Source organism: Phasianus colchicus, chromosome 9 (assembly GCF_987193195.1).
Source record: "Phasianus colchicus chromosome 9, bPhaCol1.hap1.1, whole genome shotgun sequence".
In the NCBI taxonomy this organism is placed as follows: domain Eukaryota; kingdom Metazoa; phylum Chordata; class Aves; order Galliformes; family Phasianidae; genus Phasianus; species Phasianus colchicus.
In genome coordinates this window covers 12,295,436-12,318,578 of record NC_143444.1, presented here as the reverse complement: position 1 = coordinate 12,318,578, position 23,143 = coordinate 12,295,436, and the positions used below count along the sequence as shown (strand labels likewise).

General features: G+C 36.7%; 1 protein-coding gene across 5 annotated transcripts in view; it reads right to left on the bottom strand.

Annotated features, from left to right (window-relative positions):
* Window positions 1-23,143, bottom strand: part of CAMSAP2 (calmodulin regulated spectrin associated protein family member 2) — a 75,855-nt gene that overhangs the window by 51,086 nt on the left and 1,626 nt on the right. For 4 of the 5 annotated variants that reach the window (XM_090146182.1, XM_031595835.2, XM_090146183.1 and 1 more), the window contains exon 2: window positions 13,862-14,121. In XM_090146182.1, the coding sequence (XP_090002308.1) occupies window positions 13,862-14,121 (260 nt within the window). Of the gene's footprint in view, window positions 1-8,591; window positions 9,077-13,861; window positions 14,122-23,143 lie in introns of those variants that run through there. The other variant, XM_090146185.1, reaches the window with a different exon arrangement.

Here is a 23,143-nt window from a genome sequence, read left to right as displayed (position 1 = left end):
TCCCATTTTTCCTCAAACCTGAATCCGGCTGGTCTTTTTTTGAGCTGTTCTCAATACGCACAGGCTGACCAGGAAGGAAACTCATCAGAATTCTGTTATTTGGCAAGCATTTCAGTCTTCCCTTTGGCAAATGAGTAAATTTGATTCTCCTTCCATCTAACAGCTATTTCCAATACACTTGTAAAAACTTGTACAAGAAAGAATTGGTAAGATAACCAGGAGAATATAGATATGGGCTATCCAAGAAATGGAACAACAGAGAGAAACAAAATATCATTTGATTTGAATTAAGTCTGCAAATTCAGACCATATTTTAAATTGTTTTGAAAGACAAGTCAGGAGAGATAGTGAAGGAATACAAAGAATAAAAAAATCAGTAATGTACATCTTCAGAAAAACTTAAAGGTAAATGTAGTCAGTGGTTACACCAGGAGAATGGCATTTTTCCAGATCAAATAATTTGCAGAGAAAATATAGAAGACTACAGTTTGGATAAGATAAAAAGGACAATACAATCAAAGAAATAGTAGTAATAAATTTTCAAATATTAGGAAATCGGTCTTGCAAGATTTGAATTTCAACTTATTCAACTATATAAAGATGCTAAGATAATCATCATCTAATAATAATTATGAACCAAGACCTTCATACAGGAAAAAAGAATGTAATTGGAATGAGAAACTGGCAATTTTTACCCCAGAGAATGTAATAGCATCAGCAGTCTTCTGTGCTGCTGTTTTACCTTTCAGCCTTAAAAAGATGATTGGTTGCTGATAGTGTTGATGATTGATGAGAATCAATTCAAGCGAGATCAATTCAAACAGTGGCCTGATTAACAAGACCTCTAGCTGAGCTATCCTGGAAGAGATTCCATATTTTAAAAAACTGCATATGAAAAAGAGAACACCAGTAATTCCATAGGTAGCCTTCCTTAAGTACATTCAATGTTAAGGTGGTGGAAATTATGTTAGTAACAATGACATTTTATAGCTGAATTTTGTTAAGAAAGACAAAAGGGTTGACAGGAGATGCACATTTAAATTAAGATGTTAAAGCATGGTCACCAATCTGTCTCAAAAACATAACCTATTCATATTAAGTGTTTTACTGATAAGCAAGTTTATTTATCAATTCACAAGACATTAATCATGACTCCTCAATGAAGTTCAAGTACATAAAGCTATGTCTAAGGTAGCTCATTTAACAGAAGCACATAGCATCACTCATTTCAGTTCAATCAAGCATGTATTTATTCCTTCCAATTCTATCAGTTCAATACTTGATTTCCCACAATTCATCTGCTGCTTCCAGAGTCACAAAAGGCAACCTCTTAAGTGGCTTGCACTATCATTTATGGTTAATTCAATTGGATACAGTGTGCAGCACTAATACATGATTAACTGTCACAATGTGTGGTCCTAAAATATTATTTTCTTCAATAACTTCAGGGGAGCAGGGATGTAAATAATGCAATATGAAAGACAGCTTATATATCTGAACTGTAGCCTGTCTTCTGCTAAGACCAGTAGTCTCTTGTACTTTTTTGTCTCTTCTGAAGACTGTATTAATTATTAATAGCCTTTGGACTATCTGAAAGACTGCCAATTTCATGGATAAGCTACATCTTGAGTTCAGAGACTAGTGTACAACAAAAAAGTGTACAAAAGAACAAATCACAGAACAATTTAAGAGGATCTTTCTGCATATACTGTGTTATTCTTTCAGCAACAGCAAGAACAGTGGGGACATTCCAAGAGAATAGAAACAAAAACAATGGAAGAATGCTTTTTGAAAGTCAGCAGACAACACAGATAATTATAAGGACACGTATCCTCCTGATCCCATGTGAAATCATTTCAAGGTCAAAAAGTAGCTTGATTTATTAAAGTAAGATAACACTAATTCAAAATGAATGAATGGAACATAAGTACTTCTAAAAACTCAGCTACAAATGTAACTGAAAAATATAGGGCATCTGATGATGCTAATACATTCTTATTAAATACAATTTTTAATGCTAGATACATGAAATAGTTTTATAATCTGATCAGCTAAACACACAATTCAACTCTAAACCCTAGATGATGTATGAATACACAAACCTTGAAAAGAAACACCACAATGTTGACTTATCTCACCATTCTTTACCATTTAGTTTTCTCAACAATCTGAATTAAAGTGTCTTCAGTGATCAGATTTGAAGGGAATGCAAAATCAGTGGGAAAGGTAACTGAATAAGAGGACAGATCAGAGCAGTAAAGCAAGGAGGGCAGGGAGTGCTGAGAATCATGTAAGCCCCAGAGCAATGGAAGACTCTGCTTTAGCTCAATAGAAAACAAAAAAACAAGCTAAATTTATAATAAAGTTGCTTTCTTCTTCAATAAAAGCTTAAAGTTGCTTGAGAAAAAGAACCTAAAGTAACTGACACTACATGTATGATAAGAGCATCATTGTGTTTAAGTCATTAAGACACCAAATCTTGTTAAAGGAAGCAAGCAATTTCCCTCCCCTAGAACCAGTGCAGGCCAATAACACCAAGCCATGTGTAGCCTGCAACAAAAGTTCTCAGTCTCTGGATGTTCTGGAAAAAAATCAGACAAATTACTCCTCCATGCCCAGAGGCATAAGGAAATACTTTTCTTCCAGAAGTACACAGTACTTTAGAGTTTTGTAGTGTATACATGCCCTGACTTAAAGAAAACATAATTTATGGTTCCAACTAAAGGCAACAATTAAAAGCTAAGAAAAAACCCCAAAACACAGGAGACTACACCTGAGGACACCATAACACCTTCAAAGACACCAGAATTAGTTAATTATGGTAACAATTTTTGTTTATCACACTAAAACTGATAGCAAGTTCAGTAACTGAACTGAGCAGGACTTTCAGCATTAGTGTTTTCTGCTCTAGCAGTTCTTCATTAGAATCTGTACTTCCCTCTTCATCAATTCCATCACTGTCTTATGTTACTTTCCCATCACTGCACTATGAATTGTTTTCTATTTCTTCCTATTACAGAAAATACAACAACAAAAAAAAAAAAGGAGTTTGAAAACTCTCATTATTTGCAAGTATATATATGTGTATATGATATATATCTATGATAAGTTTCACTTTAAGTAATTTAGCAGTACAAAAGTTTTGAAGCTTCCTGACAGAATGATATCCTGAATTACAATGGATTACAGCTTTTCTATGAACATTTACATGATTTTCTTGTTTCATATACACAAACATGCCTTTACAGAAAACTCCTAAGTAAGAGCTGTTGTGTTTGTTTTCTTTTTATTAAAGGGGAGTGAAGTACAGAATCTGGAGCAGAGAAATAAAGTTATTCCAAACTGTGAGTTTGACTTTCTTTTATCAGCTTCTAATCTATTCCACTGCTCTCCTTTTATATAACCCCACTCAGTCCTCCCAGCTTCTTTTTCCCCTATAGAACAATAAAGGTGTCAATATAACAAAACTATTGAAAGTGAGTGGAGCTCCTTACAGAAGATGATTCGGCCTTTCATAAAACACAAATTCATCATTCAAGTTTACAGAACTACTACTACATAATGGAATAGGAAGCCTTTACAAATGTTTATTTCCCCTCACTGCATGCCCTTCAGAAATCAAGCACAGGTTTTTTCCACCAAAGCATATGGTACTGATCTAAGCGTATTCAAGTTCTAAATAATATCATGGAGAAAAGTGACCAAAAAAAAAAAGCTATGCCTAGCTTCTGCAACAATTTAGGGTGGAAAACAGTGAAGTAGCTGGTCAGAAGAAAGGGACTGAAATTAGAGCCCATAAGCACCTGGATATGAGCATACAGTGTCACCCTGTCAGCTACATATCAGCTGCAGTGCGTGTGCACATGTGTGAAAGAGAGAGAAAAAGAGAGAGAGAGTGAACACTGCATACTAGAGTTTGTAAAACGCATCCTGTATCTGCTCAGCCCTACAACCTCAACAGTTCGAAACCTGGGTCCAGTTTTCAGGGGACAGAATCAATTGTTCTCCATGTTCACAGAGACAACACAATAAGAGGCTGATTCTGCAGAAGAAAAAAGTTAACTAAGGTAAAGGCAACAAAGATTTTCACGTTATGATACAACAACACAGAGCACATTGTCATCATAGTAGGTAAGTGAGAACAGACTACTGGGTTCCTGTATGTGGATTACGAAATGCAGATCAGCAGCATTCTTTTGTACTCTATCAAAACAGTTGCTTCATTACAGTAAGTCCCAACTGTATTTCTGTATTCCTTCAGCATTCGATGTGGTTTTGTGCCCTCACCATGTGCCTATGTACTGCACTGAGCTGGTAGTGAGGCTCTCCTTCTGTTTACATGACAGATCCGTACCTCCTGCTAAATGCAGCTCACTATTTCCCATAATAGGAAGAAAGGCTGCTCCTAACAAACCAACTGCATACTACAAACATGTAGGATTGTTAGCTCTCCACTATCCATCAGAAGCATATTAGCAAAGTCTTCTCTTCACATAATATAAACAAACCCACAAAGAAAATATCTCCTAGGTAATCTGCAAAACAATTCACAGATTCTTCTTTCAGAAGCAGCTTAGTTACTACACAGCAAGAAATATATATTTAACTAAGCAGAAGAGCAATTCTGAACACTTCTCTTTAAATAAACTTTTCACATATTTAAAAAGAGACAATGAAAAATCATAGCAAACTCACAACCAAAAGCTGAAAAGCAGTATTTAACAGCATCACTAAAACAGAGAGAACATAATTTTAACTGTTTAACAAGATAATACTTCTTCCCAGATGAATTAAAATATTTTCCAACCAGTTTAGAAACCATTTCTCATACAGAATCTGGCATCCTTCAGAAGCTTAAATTCTTCACAGCTTTCTTTATCTGTCTCTCCTTTTATCTGTTTTCCCTTGTGAGGCTCTGGGATTTTCATGTTGTCCTTCCCCTTCTTTGTGTGACATAAACAGCAGAGTAAGAAGGAACACAGAACAAGAATAGAATCAGAATATTTTTGGTTCAAGACTTCAGAGTGCTTAAGGCACAAAAATACCAACTACTTTTTCAACCATAGCAGCACTCAATTTCCTAATGAGCTAATGAACAAAACAGAGCCCAAACCAATGCACTGCTTGAATTCTTCATGAAAGAAGTATTACCTTCTCTCCAGGTATACTTCACTTTTTATTTCCTGTTATCACTTCAACTACAGCAGTTTGGTTTTAATATTACTACATATTAATTGAAGCAAGATGTGCTGCAATTCTCTCTCCTCTTTTAATACAAGAAGAAAAAAAATCACCACAACCTCACATCAGAATGAGCATAAGGTACTTGGCCACTACTTCTGTATGTTGACAACTTCCTTCCTTTGGCAAAAAAAGAAATCTAAGATGAGTCCTTCATAAAGCAGGAATCTCGTGGCAATTTGATAACATACTTTCAGTGCAATACAAATAACACACACTATCCAGTAGTTCTGTTCAACCAAAATGAATCCTACAAGGTGGTCTGAAGAACAATCAGATTTCTTTATTTTACATGCAAGGATTTTTAGTGATAGAAATTTTAAGTATCAGATATATTGCTGGAACCACAAATGAGGCCAAAATCCTACTTCCATGCTGAAATCCAGGATGCAAGAGGGGAAAATAAAAGACAACAGTGAAAATTAAAACTAAAGAAATATAGAAAGCTTTCCACTTTCTTTCACTGGGGATACTGAAAACATGAAAATAAGCAGGTTGCACTGCTATCATCCCAACATTAGAGTTCCCGGAAAGGGGCAGCAAACAATTCCTACCTTTCTGCTTTGTAGGACAAAGCCAACCTGATGTCAAGACCTTGACACCAGGAGTTCAGCTGCCTTCTATGTTAGTTGCCACACTCAGAGCACAAGTTGGATAGGAGGCATTTCATGCAAATCTTATCAGTATTGCAGAGGACACTGTGATCACTTCATTCTTCTGCAAATTTCTGATATTGATATCTGTGTGATTCCTTAGAGCTAATTCCTACCAAGGCCTACAGTCTTTGATAAACAGATTTCAAAACTGATCCCCTAGAAGTTAATGTCTGTAATCTCCCATAAGAAGTCTCTAATAAGTAATGGTCCTTTACAACAAATTTTTCTTTTCAGCTACTCATAGGCTAGGATGCCAGTGGATCTAAATAAGCACAGAACAACCTAGCTATGAAATTTTATTTCAGCTGCAGTTTCTTTTGACAATAGCTCAGAGAGATACAAGAGTGACTCAACTTGACTACAGTCCATACTAGTTATCTACAGCACTGAAGAAAGCATTAACAGCAAATAAACAGATATACAGACCTCTTAGAAAAATCACAGGCCTAGATTAAATACCCTCTTTAGTCCCAGAAAGATGAGAAAATAAAACAGCACCCAACAACTCATATTTACCGTCTGCACTGGTTTTGTACACAGGAGGTTCGAGAGAATTCTAGACAAGCACACTCTAGAAACAGCCCCCAAAATCACTGCTACTATTTCCATGAAACAGAAAAAAACTGTAAGACAAACAATTCAAAAACAAGCAGCAGTAAGAGATGGCAGAACAAAATACCCAGCCTATGAGTCATCATAATAGCATGGCATAAATGGGATACTAAGTTCTTAGCGAAGGTACGAGCAGAATAAGCATCATGAAAAGCACAGCAGATAACACCACCAATGTGCCAACAAATAGTTTGTGCTTTAGAACCTCAGTGTCCAGGCCGCCTTTGGGATGCTGGTTTACCATGTGAAACAGATATACCATATCCCTTTAATTACTACTGTGCAAATACCTGACACAAGACCAGCAAAAACGCTGGATCACTTGTGTCAAGGGAATGAGAACTCTGAAAGGAACCTATACAAAGAAACTCAGTGTCTACAGAAGTAATCAAGAAAAAATACGGAACATCTCTGTTGTATATTATCCCAGCCTAAAGCCACAGTTGACCAGATCTGTGCAGTGCTTTAAACGCTGTAAGGCCTAAACCTAAGAATATAAAGCAATTCTAAGTTCAGGTTCTACTTCATCACTACATTTGCTTACTGTTTACTCTTTTGTGAAACATTCTTTTACGCAAGACACTTCAGTATCACAAGTCAGTTAACATTAAATTCTTTTGTTTCATCTTACATATTATGTCTACTGGCTCAAGTTGAGTGTGTCATCTTATGTGCCCTCAACAAGCAAGTAATTCAAATTGCACAGGAATGGAAACTTGTTACATCATGCCTAAAACCAGAAAACATGCTATTCCTTCGCTCTGTGAAGTGTGTACTACACTTCTTGTTACCTTGCAGAGTTGAAGGAATTCTGCAGCATGAAAACACAGAGGCTGCAGCATGTAGCTACAAGCTCATTGGGTGAGCTGATGGAGTCCTTCATCAAGGATAAATATTCCTCTGGTGAGAGGGGCTGTCATTTCAAATGAATGCACTCTGTAAGAGATCAGAAATCTGGACTGCAGGATGAGTTAACTGTTTACTGCCTCTTGTCTTAGCCACAAAAAGATGCAGATCCTAGCTCTGAGTGCCCCTCTACTTCCACACACGCTTCAGAGGTGATGACTAACTTAGCAGCAGGCAGCAGAATAGCTGAACTGGTTAAAGCACCAGGAATTGCCTCTACTCCCTACTACTAAGAGAATTATTGCCAGACTTCCTCACAAGAGACATTTTCAAAAAAGAAAGCAGCTGAATGGATAAACAATTTATATGATAGACTAGTACTTTTTATATTAAAAATCCATTTACACATACTATGTCTTGGCTTTTAGAAGGTAAAGATTTTTAATCCTACCAGTTATTATGAACTTACCACTGCAGTTTCACTAGAGACTCTCATTCCTTTCACATCTTGGATGACAAACTTCAGGTATATGGAGAATTTAAGTATTTTCTGATCAATGAGAGTAATTTTCCAAAGTAATTACTCATGGATGTAATTTGAAGATCACTGCCCAGCTGATAGATTTTTTTTTTTTTTTTTGCAATGTTATTTTCCCCAAATCAGAGTTCACATTTACTCAGGAATCATGCATTTTGATTGCACTACACTTAGTTACTTAATGCAGGGCTTCCCATTTTTTCTTAAATATTTTCTTACTGAAACCATTATACATAGAAAAATTTGTAAGTACATTTTCCTGGAGACAGTATTTATATACACTATGTACTAACCTTTTTCTAGTCATTAAGTTTTATTTAAGAAATAAACATTTGAAAACACTTCTTTTTCCCCAGAAATATTCTCCCTTTAAAAAAATTGCATGATTTAAAACATACATGCATACACACACACACACACACACTGATTTCTTTTTTCTGCCTTTGTTATTGAATTCTGATGTTCTTGGAGCAAGTTTGGTAGTAGTCTGTAACATTACTGCATCTGTTTGTGTTCTCTCCCTCCATTCTTTAAATAAATACCTGTTTAAAACCAGCAAGTAATCATTTTTCATTAACCATCTCCTGTAGCAATTAGGCAGACCAACACGATGGGAAAGGTGTTACAACAAAGATGTGATGACTCAAGGACCTGCACAATAGGAAGGTGCTATAAAGGAAGGGAAGAAGATTGCTCACCTGTATCAGAAGATTCCAGGTTCACAGGGAAAAGCTTCACCAAGGAGGGATCTCCAGAAAGAAATCTTTCCCCATTGGCAGTCAGCACTAAAATGAGGTCTAAGAGAGGTGCAGCCAGGTTCCACCCCTTGCAGTCACACAGCTGAATTGCCTGTGCTCTCAGGGCTGACTGGGTCCTTTCCCCAGGTGCTCAAATCAGTGGTTCTGGCCATGACTCAACAGTTACCATACACCCCCAACCTTGAAATTTAATTGGACTTGGTCCTAACAGAAACAGTAGAGAAGTGCACAGCTTGGGTAACTACACAGCTTCAGTTTCCCTACAGAAAAGAATGCTGCAGACAAGACATTGGTTTTTTTAATTCTTTTTCCCAGGCAGGAGAAATTCATTACGGGGATTTGGAGGAGGGAAAATATTTCTCAATTCCTCACTAAATCTATTGATTCTTTCCTACAACTTGAGAAAAACTGACAGAGATCACCACCATTTAAATCTCAAAATTATGATAAAGCCTCCTCAGGTTTGTTCTATAAGAATATGCATATATATATATTTTTTCATAACATTAATACCTATATCTGAAAATAGTAAGATAACATAAGGATTTCTTCCTCTTTTCCTCACACATGAATTACCCACTTTGTGTGTATCTAATACGAAGATTTAGGTCAGTTTTGCCTTTGAAATAAATGTGGTGTTGAAAAAAATCAGTATGGAAATATAAAAGTTAATCTTGGCTTGAGCACTGATCTATGAATGTTACATTTGGAAACAAAAATTATTGCATAACTAACTGAACCAAGAGGAATTCTTAAGCTATTGCTAATTTCTACAGTTGTCAAAGTTTGGATGCAGAAGTGCCTTGAAAGAACCGTTCATTGGTTTGGGTTTTTTTGTGTGTGTTTGTTTGTTTTGTTTTGTTTTTTAATTTAATTTGAATCTGCCATCTGAAATAAATAGCTTTACTCACATTTTTGCAACTTACCTTTCAGAAAGTTTCTAAGCATTACGTAATTCTTTTTTTCCCCCCACTGCCAAAATAGAGATTTCAGAAGCACAAACACTTTGGTTCTTGGTTCAATATTGTCTCAGTTCCAAGCTATTCCATTATTTTTGCAGTGCCCAAAGTCTAATGTAGCAAAGCCAAAACAACATCAATTTCCAACTGGATTTATAACATGCTACTTGATTCTTTTGCTTCCCTGCCAAGAATAAAGGTAACAGGAGGATCCTATCAAATATGACCTAACAAAAATAAACACAGAATTAAAGTTTGAAGGGCTTGCAATACGTGGAGAACAGAAATAGACATACCACTGAAACGATATATAGTGTTATCTCAAGATGCAGTCTTTCAGGAACAGTTTAAATTACAAATGTTTAAATCAGAACAAGCCTAGAATAAAACCTGGCTTTCCATTGAACTGGAAAAACAAACACAAGAAACTGAAATAAACCAGACCCCACACCAGGCCTCCCTACCTCTACACAGGAAAGGCTTTAAGGAAAGCCTTTTGCTCCTGTTACTGTCTGTCTGTTTCCTAAGTGTGCCTCTCCCAAATTTATTCCACTGGAAGAAACCCATGAATATATTTATAAATTACATATATGCACATACATGAAGGTACGTACATATATACAGACATACTCACAAAAACTCACAGCTTCTCAAATTAGATGCCAATGCAGTCAAGTCAGCAATGACTAAGAAGTGAACTAGCATCCATCCTTACCCAAACACTTAAAGAACAAAACACATCCACCTCATAGATTTTATTATTATTATTTTTTAAAGTCGTCATTATGTTAGGCATCTCCTAGAAAAAGGCCAGGTTATAGCTGTGTAAGCAATTAAGACGACCAAAATTTTACGTGCCTGATTTAGGAAATATTCTGGTTACACGTGAAGTAAACAAGAATTCTTCACCGCAGCCATCACCTTGCTACAAACACGTACGCAGCACAAGGAATTTCAAGTCTGTTGCCTGCAGCTACACACACGAAAAATAAAGCAAACTAGAGCAAACCATTCCATATTTCAACTTCCTTTCCTATTCTGCTAAGATAGTTCATCTCTTTTTAGCTCTAGAAATGCAATACACCTCTGCAAAAAACACTAAGCGTCCTCAAACAAACACCATCTTTTTCCTTTCCTACAAGGAAGACAAGCTAACCAAGACAAAGACTACTGTGCATTTTCCTATTAAATTACTTGGAATTCGACTGAGCATGGTTTAACACAATCTGGCCTAAGAGAGGAATGCATGAGTTAATTACACATACAAATCTTCCGTTCTACAAAATTGAAAAATCATTTCACGCTCTACAACAGGATATGTAACTTACAATCCAAGACTCGGAGAAACTGTGACATATGGAACACTAAGGAAATGGTATCAGAAGATATCAAGGGGATTATTTTAAGACCAGAAATAGTGTATCACTCTGTCAGCTTTACAAACTGCATAGCAAGGAAAAAGGTTGATAATTCCCAATTAAGATATAGCTCTGCTGCTAGGAACTTGTTTAGGGACATTGTTATGTTACAACAAATCAAAACTCAGAATAAATTGAGACTCCACTTCCCATAGCTACTTCTCTTTTAGCAACCATGTTAGACTTGGATACCCTCCTGCCCAAGCCAGTTGGGTTTTCTGTTCTGTGTCACATGGCCTCTGCTCAGCTGCTTGTGAGCCAGCCTAACAGCATCAGTTCTCTCATCTGATTCACTGATCAGAAGGCTGGAGCCCTCCTCCTGTGAAGAGAGGCTGAGAGAGCTGGGGGTTTTCATCCTGAAGAGAAGGCTCAGGGGAGACATCATTGTAGACCTTCACAATAAAGGGTGCCTACAGGAAAGCTGGAAACAGACTATCAGGGAACAGAGGGTAGATTTAGTTCAAATACAAGGAAAAAATTATTTACTGTGAGGGTGGTGAAGCACTGGCATAGGATGCCCAGAGAAGCTGTGGATACCCCATCCCTGGAGGCATTCAAAGCCTGGTTTGATGGGTCTTTGGGCAACCTGATCTAGTGAGAGGTGTGCCTGATGTGGCAGGGTGTTAGAACTCAACTATCTTTAAGGTCCCTTCCAACCCAAGTCATTCTATCGTTCTAGGATTAGTTGTCAGCACCGAGGTGGAGACAAGTGACCCAGGCAGAATTGACAGAACAGATATCTACAGATATCTGTTACAAGACTCATGCTTGAGTAACTGCTTGCTGGACTGCATCTAAACAACACAAGAGAAAGCCACAAATATCCACCCAAGCACTATGCAAATAAAAGACTGCCACTGAAATGGATTTCAAACAATATAAATTACTGAATTAAACACTTGCAAACTAAGCTAGAGAATAGTGATGTATCACAACTGACAGCGCTGAGAAGAGATGCCTCTTACAATTGCTCTAGAAACAGATCAAATAAAAGAGTCATCAACTCCTGACTGCAAGTCAGTAACCTTCATCCCAAGATAATGAATGGCATTAAGTTACATAAAAACATGAACAGTCAGGAAGTTTGTTTCTTTATCTCCTAAATGCTTTTATTTTCATGACCATATTAACACAGCATCTCATGACAACTATTGCAAATATTCTGAAGTGATATGAAGGTTTCAGGACATTTTATTTGATATTCACAGCTTCCTTCTCTAAGACACCATTTGTTCTTCATTGAGCTCTCCTTTTTAAAGGGAGAATCTCAAAAAGATGGCTGGCAAGGTCTCAACTGCACTCATTAATCAAACCGATTCATTGTTTAAACGTAAAGAAATGCTTTGACTAGTTTTATTACACTAATGTTGGACTATTAGTATCTTCTGTTAAGCACTCTCTGAGAAGGAATGAATTTTCCATCAAAAAATAAAAAACAAAGCTGATGTAGAGTTCAGTCTCAATATCACAGACTATCATCACTTCTAAAAAGCCAAAAACTGTGCAAATGAAGAGGTCTAATACTTCTAGGCAATAATGCACGGAAGAGATCATTTAAGCTACTAATTAGTTGTTAATTTCAGACCTCTGTAAAGCTTCTGCAACTTACCAGCTAATAACAATTGATGAACTGAAAGGTTATCTTTAGTCATATTCTGCCAAATGCTGGTTAGTCTTCTTACAACAAACACACACATACTGTTACTGAGCTAATGATAAAAACATTGCTCTATTTTCACCCACCTTCATTTTAGAAATAGCTACACGTCACTGACCATAAAAAGCATCAAAAGACTTCAAAACAGTTGTCAGCCAATTACAGAGGACAGATTTAAACAAAAAAGATGATGGTAAAAACAGACTTAAGTCTGAATTCAGCTAATGGATCACAGAAAACTTATACAAGTTCTTTCTCTATTAGGCATTTTGTTCTTTGTGCCCAATACACTTTAACCTGAAAATACCAGATTGTGCCACAAATATGTGACTAAAGTAGAAACAGTAATTCTATTGAAATTTTGAAAAAAAAAAAAGTGATTTCAAATGAACAGACTTGAGTAAAGTTTGTGTTTGAATGGATGTTGCCATCTCAGCTTTAGTAGTCTCATACTGTTTTCTATATTAAATAATAGGTTTAATTATTTTTAAATGTCTCACTCCAAACATTATTCTGTCAGAGTGTCCTTTCATACACAATCTAAAGGAAAGGATTGGCCAGCCATACGTAGCCACCATTTCCACAGTTTTGTCCTTCAGCTCCAAGAAGAGGAAAATCCATTGCCTTGTAGATTAGTAATAGAATCATCCATCTGTTGAACCAATGCTTTAATTAGCAAGTGTGGAAAGTAAAGGCTATTATTAAGTCTTTACAAAAGAATATACTGCTGTTGTGTGTTTTACAATGACTTAATATGTAACTGGTGACTACTGAATGTTATTAGGTTGAATTGCCTGTATCATCGAAACTTTTTTTTTTCTATTAAGTTTTTAACCAGAAATTTCTGTAAGGATGAAAAAAGAAATATCTGTGCTCAAACCACTTCTCAAACAAGAAATACTCACTGGCAGCCAGCACTGCCATGGTCATATTAAAAAAAATAACATTTGTACTCAGTAGAATGATAGGTGTTTTAGAGCATTAGCACTAAAAAAAATACATATACATTCACAGTTATGAGGAGATGGAAACAAAACTAACCATAAGCCCCCCTGTAATTAACAGCATTTGAGAAAAATACTTCAACAAAGCCACACATGTCAAAAAGAAACAGATATGCAGTTACTGGGAGCACACAATAAGAAACATAATAAACATGCAAAATTTGTCACTCACCATCTGAATGGGTTTTTTGTGAAGATCTCGTTCAGTCACCAATTTTTCTTGGTCAGTGACATAAAGGCCTTTTTGTGCCAGAGCTTGTATAACAGCATCATGACCTAAAAGTGGTTTTGCAGCATCACTTTTCAGAATAAGGCTTCCAGCACGACAGTAGAGTTCTGCAGATAGCAGTAAGTTAACTACAGGTGGTTTAATGTGCTCCTGGTCATACTGGTCTGTGTAAAATGGCTCTCGCAGTTCTTCTGGAACATTTTCTACAAAGACCAAAAATAACAAAGTGTCAGTATTAGAAAAAATGCAAATAGCGCTAGGATTTGTTTGTTTGTTTAAACATATGGATTCACAGTTAAGTCACAAAAAATAAATTCAAGGGAAGCTGGAAACCTTTACTCAGTCATTGTGATGTAAAACACCAGGAAAAAAATGCATACAAAGGTAACAGTTTGACTATAAATAGAAACTTGAAAAAAAAAATTCTGATTTCCACTCAGCAAAGGCCACACACCAGAAGACCCATCTGTGGTTTATGGCATCATTTAAGATTTCCTGGCTTCTCCAAATAACCGTCTAAAGATTCTGATTCTCTTCAGCAAAATGTTGTATAGGTCAGATGTATAAAAGCAAAAAAACATCCACTTGAACACAAAACCTGTCTCTATTACCATAATAAAGTAGAAATGGAACTTGTTATTTTAGTGAAGATAAATTCCAGAGACAAAAAGAGAAATCCCTGCTCAGCAGCCTTCTGGGTTTCATATATGCTAGGGAGGTTTGCTTATTGCTTTGCCAAGGGTCATACATCACAGCATGATGGCATTCAGCAGTTAAGCATACAACAGTGCATGTTTTAATAGAATTTAAAGAACGAAAAGAAAGATTGAAATACTACAGGTTTCCTTCTTCTGACAAAATGCTTAGCTCAAGTTTTACTCGCCTCTTCATGCTACTAAATTTCCTCAATTTTTTGTTTCAAAATGAACCTGAGTATCAACAAAAGGCTATGTGAGATTCTATCAAGTTTATACCAGGATATAAATTCCGAAATTGGCAGTTCAAGATTATCTGTAATAGTTTTTCTAAAAACTTTACACAATACAATATAGAGGGAATATATTTCTTACTGTCTATTGCAAATGTAAGTTTCAAATTAATTCAAGATGGTATTAGATCAAATGAAATCAAGTCATCAGTGATGAGGAAAACAACTTGGAGGCAGTTTCATGCTGTATTTCCGGACACATGCTCTGCAAGATGCTCCTTTTGTCCCTGTAACTCTTTCATTCTCTCCTTTTCTTTTCTTTTTTTTTTTTTTTAATTAGTTAAGCCAAGGGCATTTATTATGGTAGAAAGAGCATGTGATTCTTTCCCTGAGCCCAAGTGGAAAAAGAATGTAGGAAAACAGTGATGCAACTCCATGTTTCTGCTCAATCCCTGTTCCCTCAGCTGAGCTGGGAAGCAGCTGCACCGACAGGATTTGAAACAGAGGGTGGAGTCAATGGCCCAATGCGGGTGGAGCAGAAGGGAGGAAAAAACCCACAGAACACGCCAGCACGAAATAATGACAGATTGTCTTCTTCCTCATACATATTCTATTACAACTCACATGCTTCCACTATGAGCTGTATGAAGAGCTACATGAAGAGCTACCCTTTCTGAGCTGGAAGGTACCTCAGGTTTGCATTAGAGAATGCATAAAGGGGAATATTAACGTGTACTTCTATAAACATCATAAAGAAAGTAAAAATTTCTTAGACATTGCTTCTTGTCAATTCATAATGTCAAGGAGAAGAGATAGTGTACAATTTGCTTAAGCCATACATAAAGCTAATATATCATAGAATACAGATCAAAATACGCTGCCAGCAAATCTAACTTGTCCTTTATCATACAAGCCTAATGTTTAATAAGATTACTTAAAAAAACCCAAAGACAAACATCAGCACCCCCCATCAATATACCAGATGTACTAACCTAATGTACCAATGGCACGCAATAGCATCTCTGACTTGTTTTCAAGTCTGCTATCTTCTCTTTTCATTTCCCTGCCTCGCTTAGTGACTCTTTAGGTCCTCCAGCCTTAAAATACTATGGAAAGCAATTATGATTAAGGGTACCAAGCAATGCCACACCAGTTCAGAAAAATTACGGAAATTTAACAATTAGGATACTTTCAGAAAAATATCTGAATTATCTCTAGGTAATTATTTCTTAATATACAATAGGCTCATGTAACAATTCTGCAGATGCTCTTCAGAGAGGAAAACCAAATGAAAGAACTCATTTTAAGCTTGAAAATAAACTATCTTTCCTTTTTTTTTTTTTTTTTTTTAATTAAGCAATTGTAACTTATCTTTCTACATAAACACCTACTTTCAAAAGGAGAGAATCACCTGAAAATAATTCATGGCTACTAGCTCTAACCTTGCCTTTAGAAATGTCTTTTTAAAGAGCTCTGTTCAGGTAAATGTGACTTATTTCTTTGAATATAGCATGGATTCCTCCTTTGGAAAAAATTCTTCACGTTAATGTGGAAAGTCTAGGCTTATTTAACACACACATTTCTAGAAAGCTTCCAGGCTTTCATAGGGATGAATATAAACTTTTGAGTTAGATGACTGTAAGACTGTAACAGTGAGCAATTTGAGACTGATGAATGCTTGATTTAAGAATAAAAACAGAAGTGTCCATCCAGAAGCTTTTTCTTACTTATTCTTCAGGATCATATTAACAAGGTAAAAACATAAGAGCTTCCCAGTTAAAATATGCATCGTTCTTGGGAGCCACATGACGATGTAAAACCTCAGCAAAGAAATGGACATTTTCTACAGGTTACTGACTTCCATAAGCACCACATTAAGAAAAATCTAGTTGTAAAAAGCTTTGAGATTTAACACGGATTTATTCTGCCAAAGTACTGACTAATAACTTCAACCACTTCCTACTGCAAACCAGTAGATGAACTTCTGCCAGATCTTAATGGCTTCCATGATGTGACAGTTTTCTGCAGAACAAAGGCATGCTTTAGCAATAAGGTAACACAGTGAGTTACTGTCACTCAGGCTCTACTTACTAGTAAGGAGTCCAGTGCCTCATTTGTCACTTGGACATGAGGGACTGGAACCTCCATGATTGTCAAGCATCTGAAGACTGAAAACAAGTCAGAAAAAAAGGTGGTTTATATAATGTTGCTTCATAGGAATTTTCATAGCTTCCTCAGAAGAAGGGGGAGATATTTCAGTTTGTTATTCTGTTTTGGACAGACCTTCGAGGGCTTGTCAAGGCCTCCACTCCTACATTTAAAGCAGCTTGGTAATACATGGCTCAAACTGATGCTGTTGAAAACGAAGTCATAAATAATGAAATGCGAGACTTTTAACCAGGAAGTGGAAGAGAAAATGATGCCATTTATATTCAAATGAAATTTCTCCTTTTTGGTTTGTTGAACCTGTCTGCCACTTTGTTACGCAGTTCTTGGCTAGCTTCTGCCTAGGAGCAAATATCTAGAAGGTCATCCTACAAAAATTGTGTCAGACAATTTCAGTATCTCAGTTCTTCACTTATCCGCTACAACCAAATTGAATTTGAGAGATTCTTGGATTTGCTGTCACAGCACTTTAAGCAAACAGATCCTTCTCTCCTGTTCCTGGATGCCACAAAAGCAGTTCTGCACTTCCAGCGTGCACTTCCTGTAACACCAAGAAGGCAGCCTGGCGATGAGCAAAGAAAAGTTTAAATACAGAAGCTTTGCCATCCTCAGATATAGCAAACAAATAGCTTAAGATGATAAAAAGCCTCAAATCCTTACTTCTAACTCTTAGATAGAATTGAAAAATAATCCATTACATTGCAAAGGGGTTGAGTGTCCCGCAAAGTATTCCTTGCCTGACATTCTCCTGCACTACCATCTGGAATAAGCCATGTCCAGAAGTCTTGTGCAAAAAGACTAAACCAAACAAAAGCCATTTGCCTGCAGGCAAGTCTTTTGGATTAAGGAAGGGAAAGAGTTATTTTCCCTGTCATGATTACAGCTTCACAAATCATTCAATAAGAGGTCTGGTCCTGACATAGAAAAAACAGGAAATAAACACTAATAAATAATTAGTCAAATACATTTTCTAGCAACAGAGTGCTTCTTTAATATGTACATTTCAGGTCTAGGTAGTGTTATATCAGCGTTGTTTTTTTTTTTATATATATATATACTTTATATAGGTATCAGTTTCTAGAAAGATTTCTCATCTCACACACACAAAAAGAAAAACACAGCACAAAGCAAAAAAAAAAAAAAAAAGCAAAACTTGCACAGTACCTTCATATGCCATCCAGACCTCAGTTCTTTTTCTGGAGCACTCAAAATCACATCAGAAAAGCTCTTCTGGGTCACACTAATTGTCAGTCTGACCCATATTCTGCCTTCAGTAGCACAGTGGGAAATACCAAGCAAGGGCAAGGTTTAACAGTTACTTTACCAACACCTATTCACATCCTCATAAACAAAAGAATAACTTGAAATAATCCCTGGCAATAAAGGGATCAACTTTTATTTGCATAAATGTCTTCAGAACGTATTTGCAGGATGGTAAGATATGAGAAATAGAAAGATGATAATATAGTTATAATCCCATCTCACTCATTTAGCATTCTGATAACTACTAGCAACAGGATATATTTTACATTTCCTATACAATAAAATTATTTCTGAAATAGGAGATAAAGACTTTTTGAGCTTGAGCTTTTGAACTTTTTGAACACCCTATCCAATGACAAAGAAAACTTTTTCCCAGCCATAACTAGGTAGACACGAGGTGAAAAATCTACTCTAGTGTCTGTATTACAGATAGTCTTAATTTAAGAATGATTCTAATTGAGGGAAAGAAAAAGGAAAGCAGATAGGAAACTACTACAGCAATACAACTTTAATATGAGAGAAAGGCATTCCAACACTACAGCAAAAAGGTATTTATTACTGCCATTTGAATCAATAATAACGTACTGCCCAAAGAAAGGGGAAGAGGATAGAAGGGAGTGGTGGGAAGGGCAGAGCTTGCTAAATTTTGCTTGCTAAATTTTGATTCCCAGCCTCATTTTCCAAGATAGCAATCACCAAAACCATGTATTCAGAGCTTTGGGTTCATCAAAACAAACATTAAGTGATTCACTACAGGAATGCAAGTGGATCCATTTACGCTCATCAAAATCTACCGGCTATCTGGATAAATGAACTTGCGTAACACTTCACACAGGGAAGCTGAGCACTCCCCAGTTCACTTTACCTGTACAGATACATGGAAAGTGAGAACAAGAGCACCTTTAAGTATGGAGTCACTAAATAAACCCAGCAGATGACTCTCACTCATTGCGAGAATGCAGTTGCAGGATAGTTGCAGTAGCAAAGACAATGATGGCTGAAGAATAGAAAAGTATAGGTAGAGCTTCATCTCATCATCTGTGTAGATGCAGACAGGCTCTTCAGTTTTAATGACAACCAGGCTCAATGACAAGGAGTCACTGAAACTGCTGATTACAAGCCACCTTACCTGATGTTTATCGTGTAGTAGGAATCCTGACAACTGTTAACTTACTAATTTCCCTTCCCATATTTGTGTATGTGCAGTGTGCAACTACGAATGACTCTGGCAAACCCAGTAAGCCCAGAAGCTCATTTGATTGTATTTAACTTACAAGAAGTTACTTTTAAAGAGTCAACCTAAGCTTTATGTACATTAGACAGATGGGACTGATACAAGCTTCAAGCAGACCAAATCAGCTGGTTTGTCCAATCAACTGCTTTTAGTAGGATTGTCCAAAGTATCAATTTGTCACTAAATATTTTAGAAAGGTGAGGGAAAGGATTTTTTGATGTATATGAAAAAAAAATGAATAAACAAAACACAATTTTCCCCACCAAAAAAAAAAAAAAAAAAAAAAAGCACTTGCTTTTATACTCCAAACTCTTGTCTAAGATTTAGCTAGCTGTCATGCTGAGCAAATGTAAAGAAATTAGGTCTGCTAGGGAAAGATGATGAGATGTCCTGGCCTGCACCACTGCAGTATTTAGTTTCAACTTGCTTCTGTCAGATATACAATGTTCATTTCCTCCCTTCCTGGCTCTACTGGCAACATCTGCAAGCAGCAGTAAGTAGCCGCACTGAATTCTGAAAATATTAATCATCAGGAGAAAGCCATTTTAAGTTTCTTGGCTCATGTTTAGTTGTAGATGATGTAAATTGTGATCTATTGCTTCAGACACCTATAAGGGGTAAATGTAATGTTAAAAGCCACATGGACTCCTTGGCTTTTGCTGCAGAAAATCCCCAACGCAAGGTTTAGGGCAAGCACTGAGCTTGGGTAGATTTTATTTAGCTTTTGTTCTGTAAAGAAGAACCATGTTAAGCCAGAGAAATTCATTACTGTGGCAGGATAATATGTTGTATAAGTAGTAGAACAGCAACAGATTTAGCCTGACTCTAAAATTGTTCCCACAATATTCTCACAATTATAAATGCCAGAGATAAGTCTCAAGTTAGTAATGAAAAACTGGCAGCAAGGCTGGATGAAAAATCACATTTAAGAAGTATCCACCAGAGGTTCTCTATCAAATGGAAAGAATGTACAGTTCAAGGTTCAAGAACCAGTATCTTCAGTCATATGGACAAAGTTCCAGAGAACCAATTCCAAGCTCCAGAGGGTTTGAAAGCATTCTAGAAGACAAAATTACAATTTGAGATGATTTTGACAAGTGGAAAAGGAGGTCTGAATATAGGATGCAGTTATGTAAGTATAGCTGCAAAGCAGGAACCTACAACCACACAATTACAAGATGGGAACAACTGAGTAGGCAGTAGTTCTGCAGAGAAAAAGATATGGAGCTTTAGTGAATCACTGAATGAGTGAGTCAACAATTCTAGGCCGATGCAAAAATGACAAACATCATATTCTAGTGAATAAATGAGATTGTTAAGGGTTGGAAAGATGAAGTCATTTCTCACATCTACCCTGTACTGCTAAGCATAAAGTGGGACCATTACATCAAGATTACAAAATTCATGCAGAACAAGACCAAGAAAAGATGGAGGGAGGAAATTAAAAGTCCAAAAAAAGCCCAACTTAAAAAAAATTAGGCTGAAAAAAAGAATCCCATGTTTCATCTGAACAGCAGAACACAGAGCAGATACTGTTTTTATTATGTGAAAGGTGTTGCACAAGTAAGGCACCCACTGCCCTCACATCCTCCAGGAATACGACAAGGAAGAAATGTGTTTACAGTGTGGCAAGAAACATTTATGCTCTTTTAATATCTAGAGATAAATAAGGATTCAAATTGACTACCAGACATGCCACCAAATCTCTGTAATTACAGACTTTACTAAAAAACCAAAAGGATAAACAAACATCTGTCAGGAAAGATATATATTTAGCTCAGCCTCTTTAGAACAGTGGACAAATAAGAGCTTTTCCAGCTAAATTTTCTGTGACTACAGTAGAATGAGAAGACAAAAACCTCACACTCCAAAACGACATCCACTTCTGTTATTTTAGAAATAAAGAGCACACAGAACAACACATCGTACTCGGAAGTCAAATCACATAATGCCATCAACACAGTTGAACTATTTATTTGGAAAACAGTTTTTCTGAATTGAAGTGGTTAATTCCCAGCACTAGGAGTTAATGCTGAAATTGAGTGCGCAGAATTTATTTCTAAGGTCAGACATTCCTTCTCAGTTACTGCAAGCCGTGCCACCCACCTTTGGATGTCAGAAAACATTTCATTTGACCTGTCCTAACATTTTCTTGAAGAAAATACCAAGGCACAAAACCCCACGCTTCCTTAATACATATATACAAGTGCTGTACTCAACTGTCATTGTTTAAAAAAAAAAAAAAAACAACACTAAGAACAAAAAACTCTTAATCCCAACTGTTCTTCATACAAGATGCCTTCAAGATGACTGTTAGTATATTCCTAAATTAATAAGACAGTTTACAAGTAAGGCAGCTTACTTTGACTTGCCTATGCTGTGAGCCAGACACTTCTCACAGTTCCTTGGAGAATAACAACAACACTCCATTGGTGCCAGTTCCTGGATGTGCCTAGCAATCATCAAACACAAAGTTACTACTAAGCCTTAAGGAATGGTACCCATTCCAAGTTTTTTCTTCAAGGACATTCCCTGCACACAGTCAAGCTGTGTGTACAATTATGCCTATATTTCAGTGCACTTTTAAGAACACAAAGTACATCCCCTGGACCTAAAAGATGTACCCATTTGATACAACAAGATGTAAGCCTTCAGTGCATTCAAGATCACAACAATCTACTGTTTTCATTAATCAAAATCAATAACAGTCATTTCTTTCAGAAAGGAAGGGGAAGAAAATCCTCCACCTCTCACACCTTCTTAAGGAATTTCAGTATTTCAAGGATTAAAAAAAGAAATAAGATGTGGCACCCATTAGCACATGAACAATCCGTTAATTCCTTTGTATGAATGCATATAGCAGTAGCTCATAGGGGACACTGAGGTTGTGATCTACTCTAAAGAACTAAAAGTTGAAAATCCCCAATCCCGACAAACTTCCTTCCTTCGTAGGAAAGGCGAAGGTCAGTTCTTCTATTTTGCTCTAAGTATAAAGGAAGCATTTGTATTCCAACCATGCAAGTCCTGTATACTGGCTTTCCCTGCTTTAGTCACTAGCTCTTCTTCGCAGCCATTTGAGATACTAATCAAATTCAAGAGTAGTGAGATCAGAAATGCTACAATTGTGTTTGTTTACCTTTTCCTATCTCACATAATGCATTATTTGAGGTCAGAAGGAGCTACTACCTCCTCTAGTGACATTTCTCTGGTGTGCCTGAATCACCACAATAACCAAGAGCTAAGGAACGTGTTCTGGATCACCCTTTCCATACGCTCTTAACCGAGAAGCACCCTGCAAGTTGCTTGACACACGCAATAGAAACTCACCCAATATAAACTGAGACATTTCAGCTGCAGGCTGAGCATTTGTCCAACTCCAGCAGCAAAAGCCTTTCAGGGTTTCATAGCACTGGGTTATGTAATTGCCAAAGCGCTATGCACCCGACCTGCCACAAGCAGAGCCTGCAAAGCTGAGCTAAACAGAAAATGATGGCTCAAGATCTGGAACCGAGGACTTCTAAGAACTTTCATGACTCCTATTTCAACTCTTACGTCTGCAGAGCTGACAAAGCCCTATATAAGAACATAATATCCTTATCCAGTTTTTACAACAGAAAACAAGCAATATTTATTG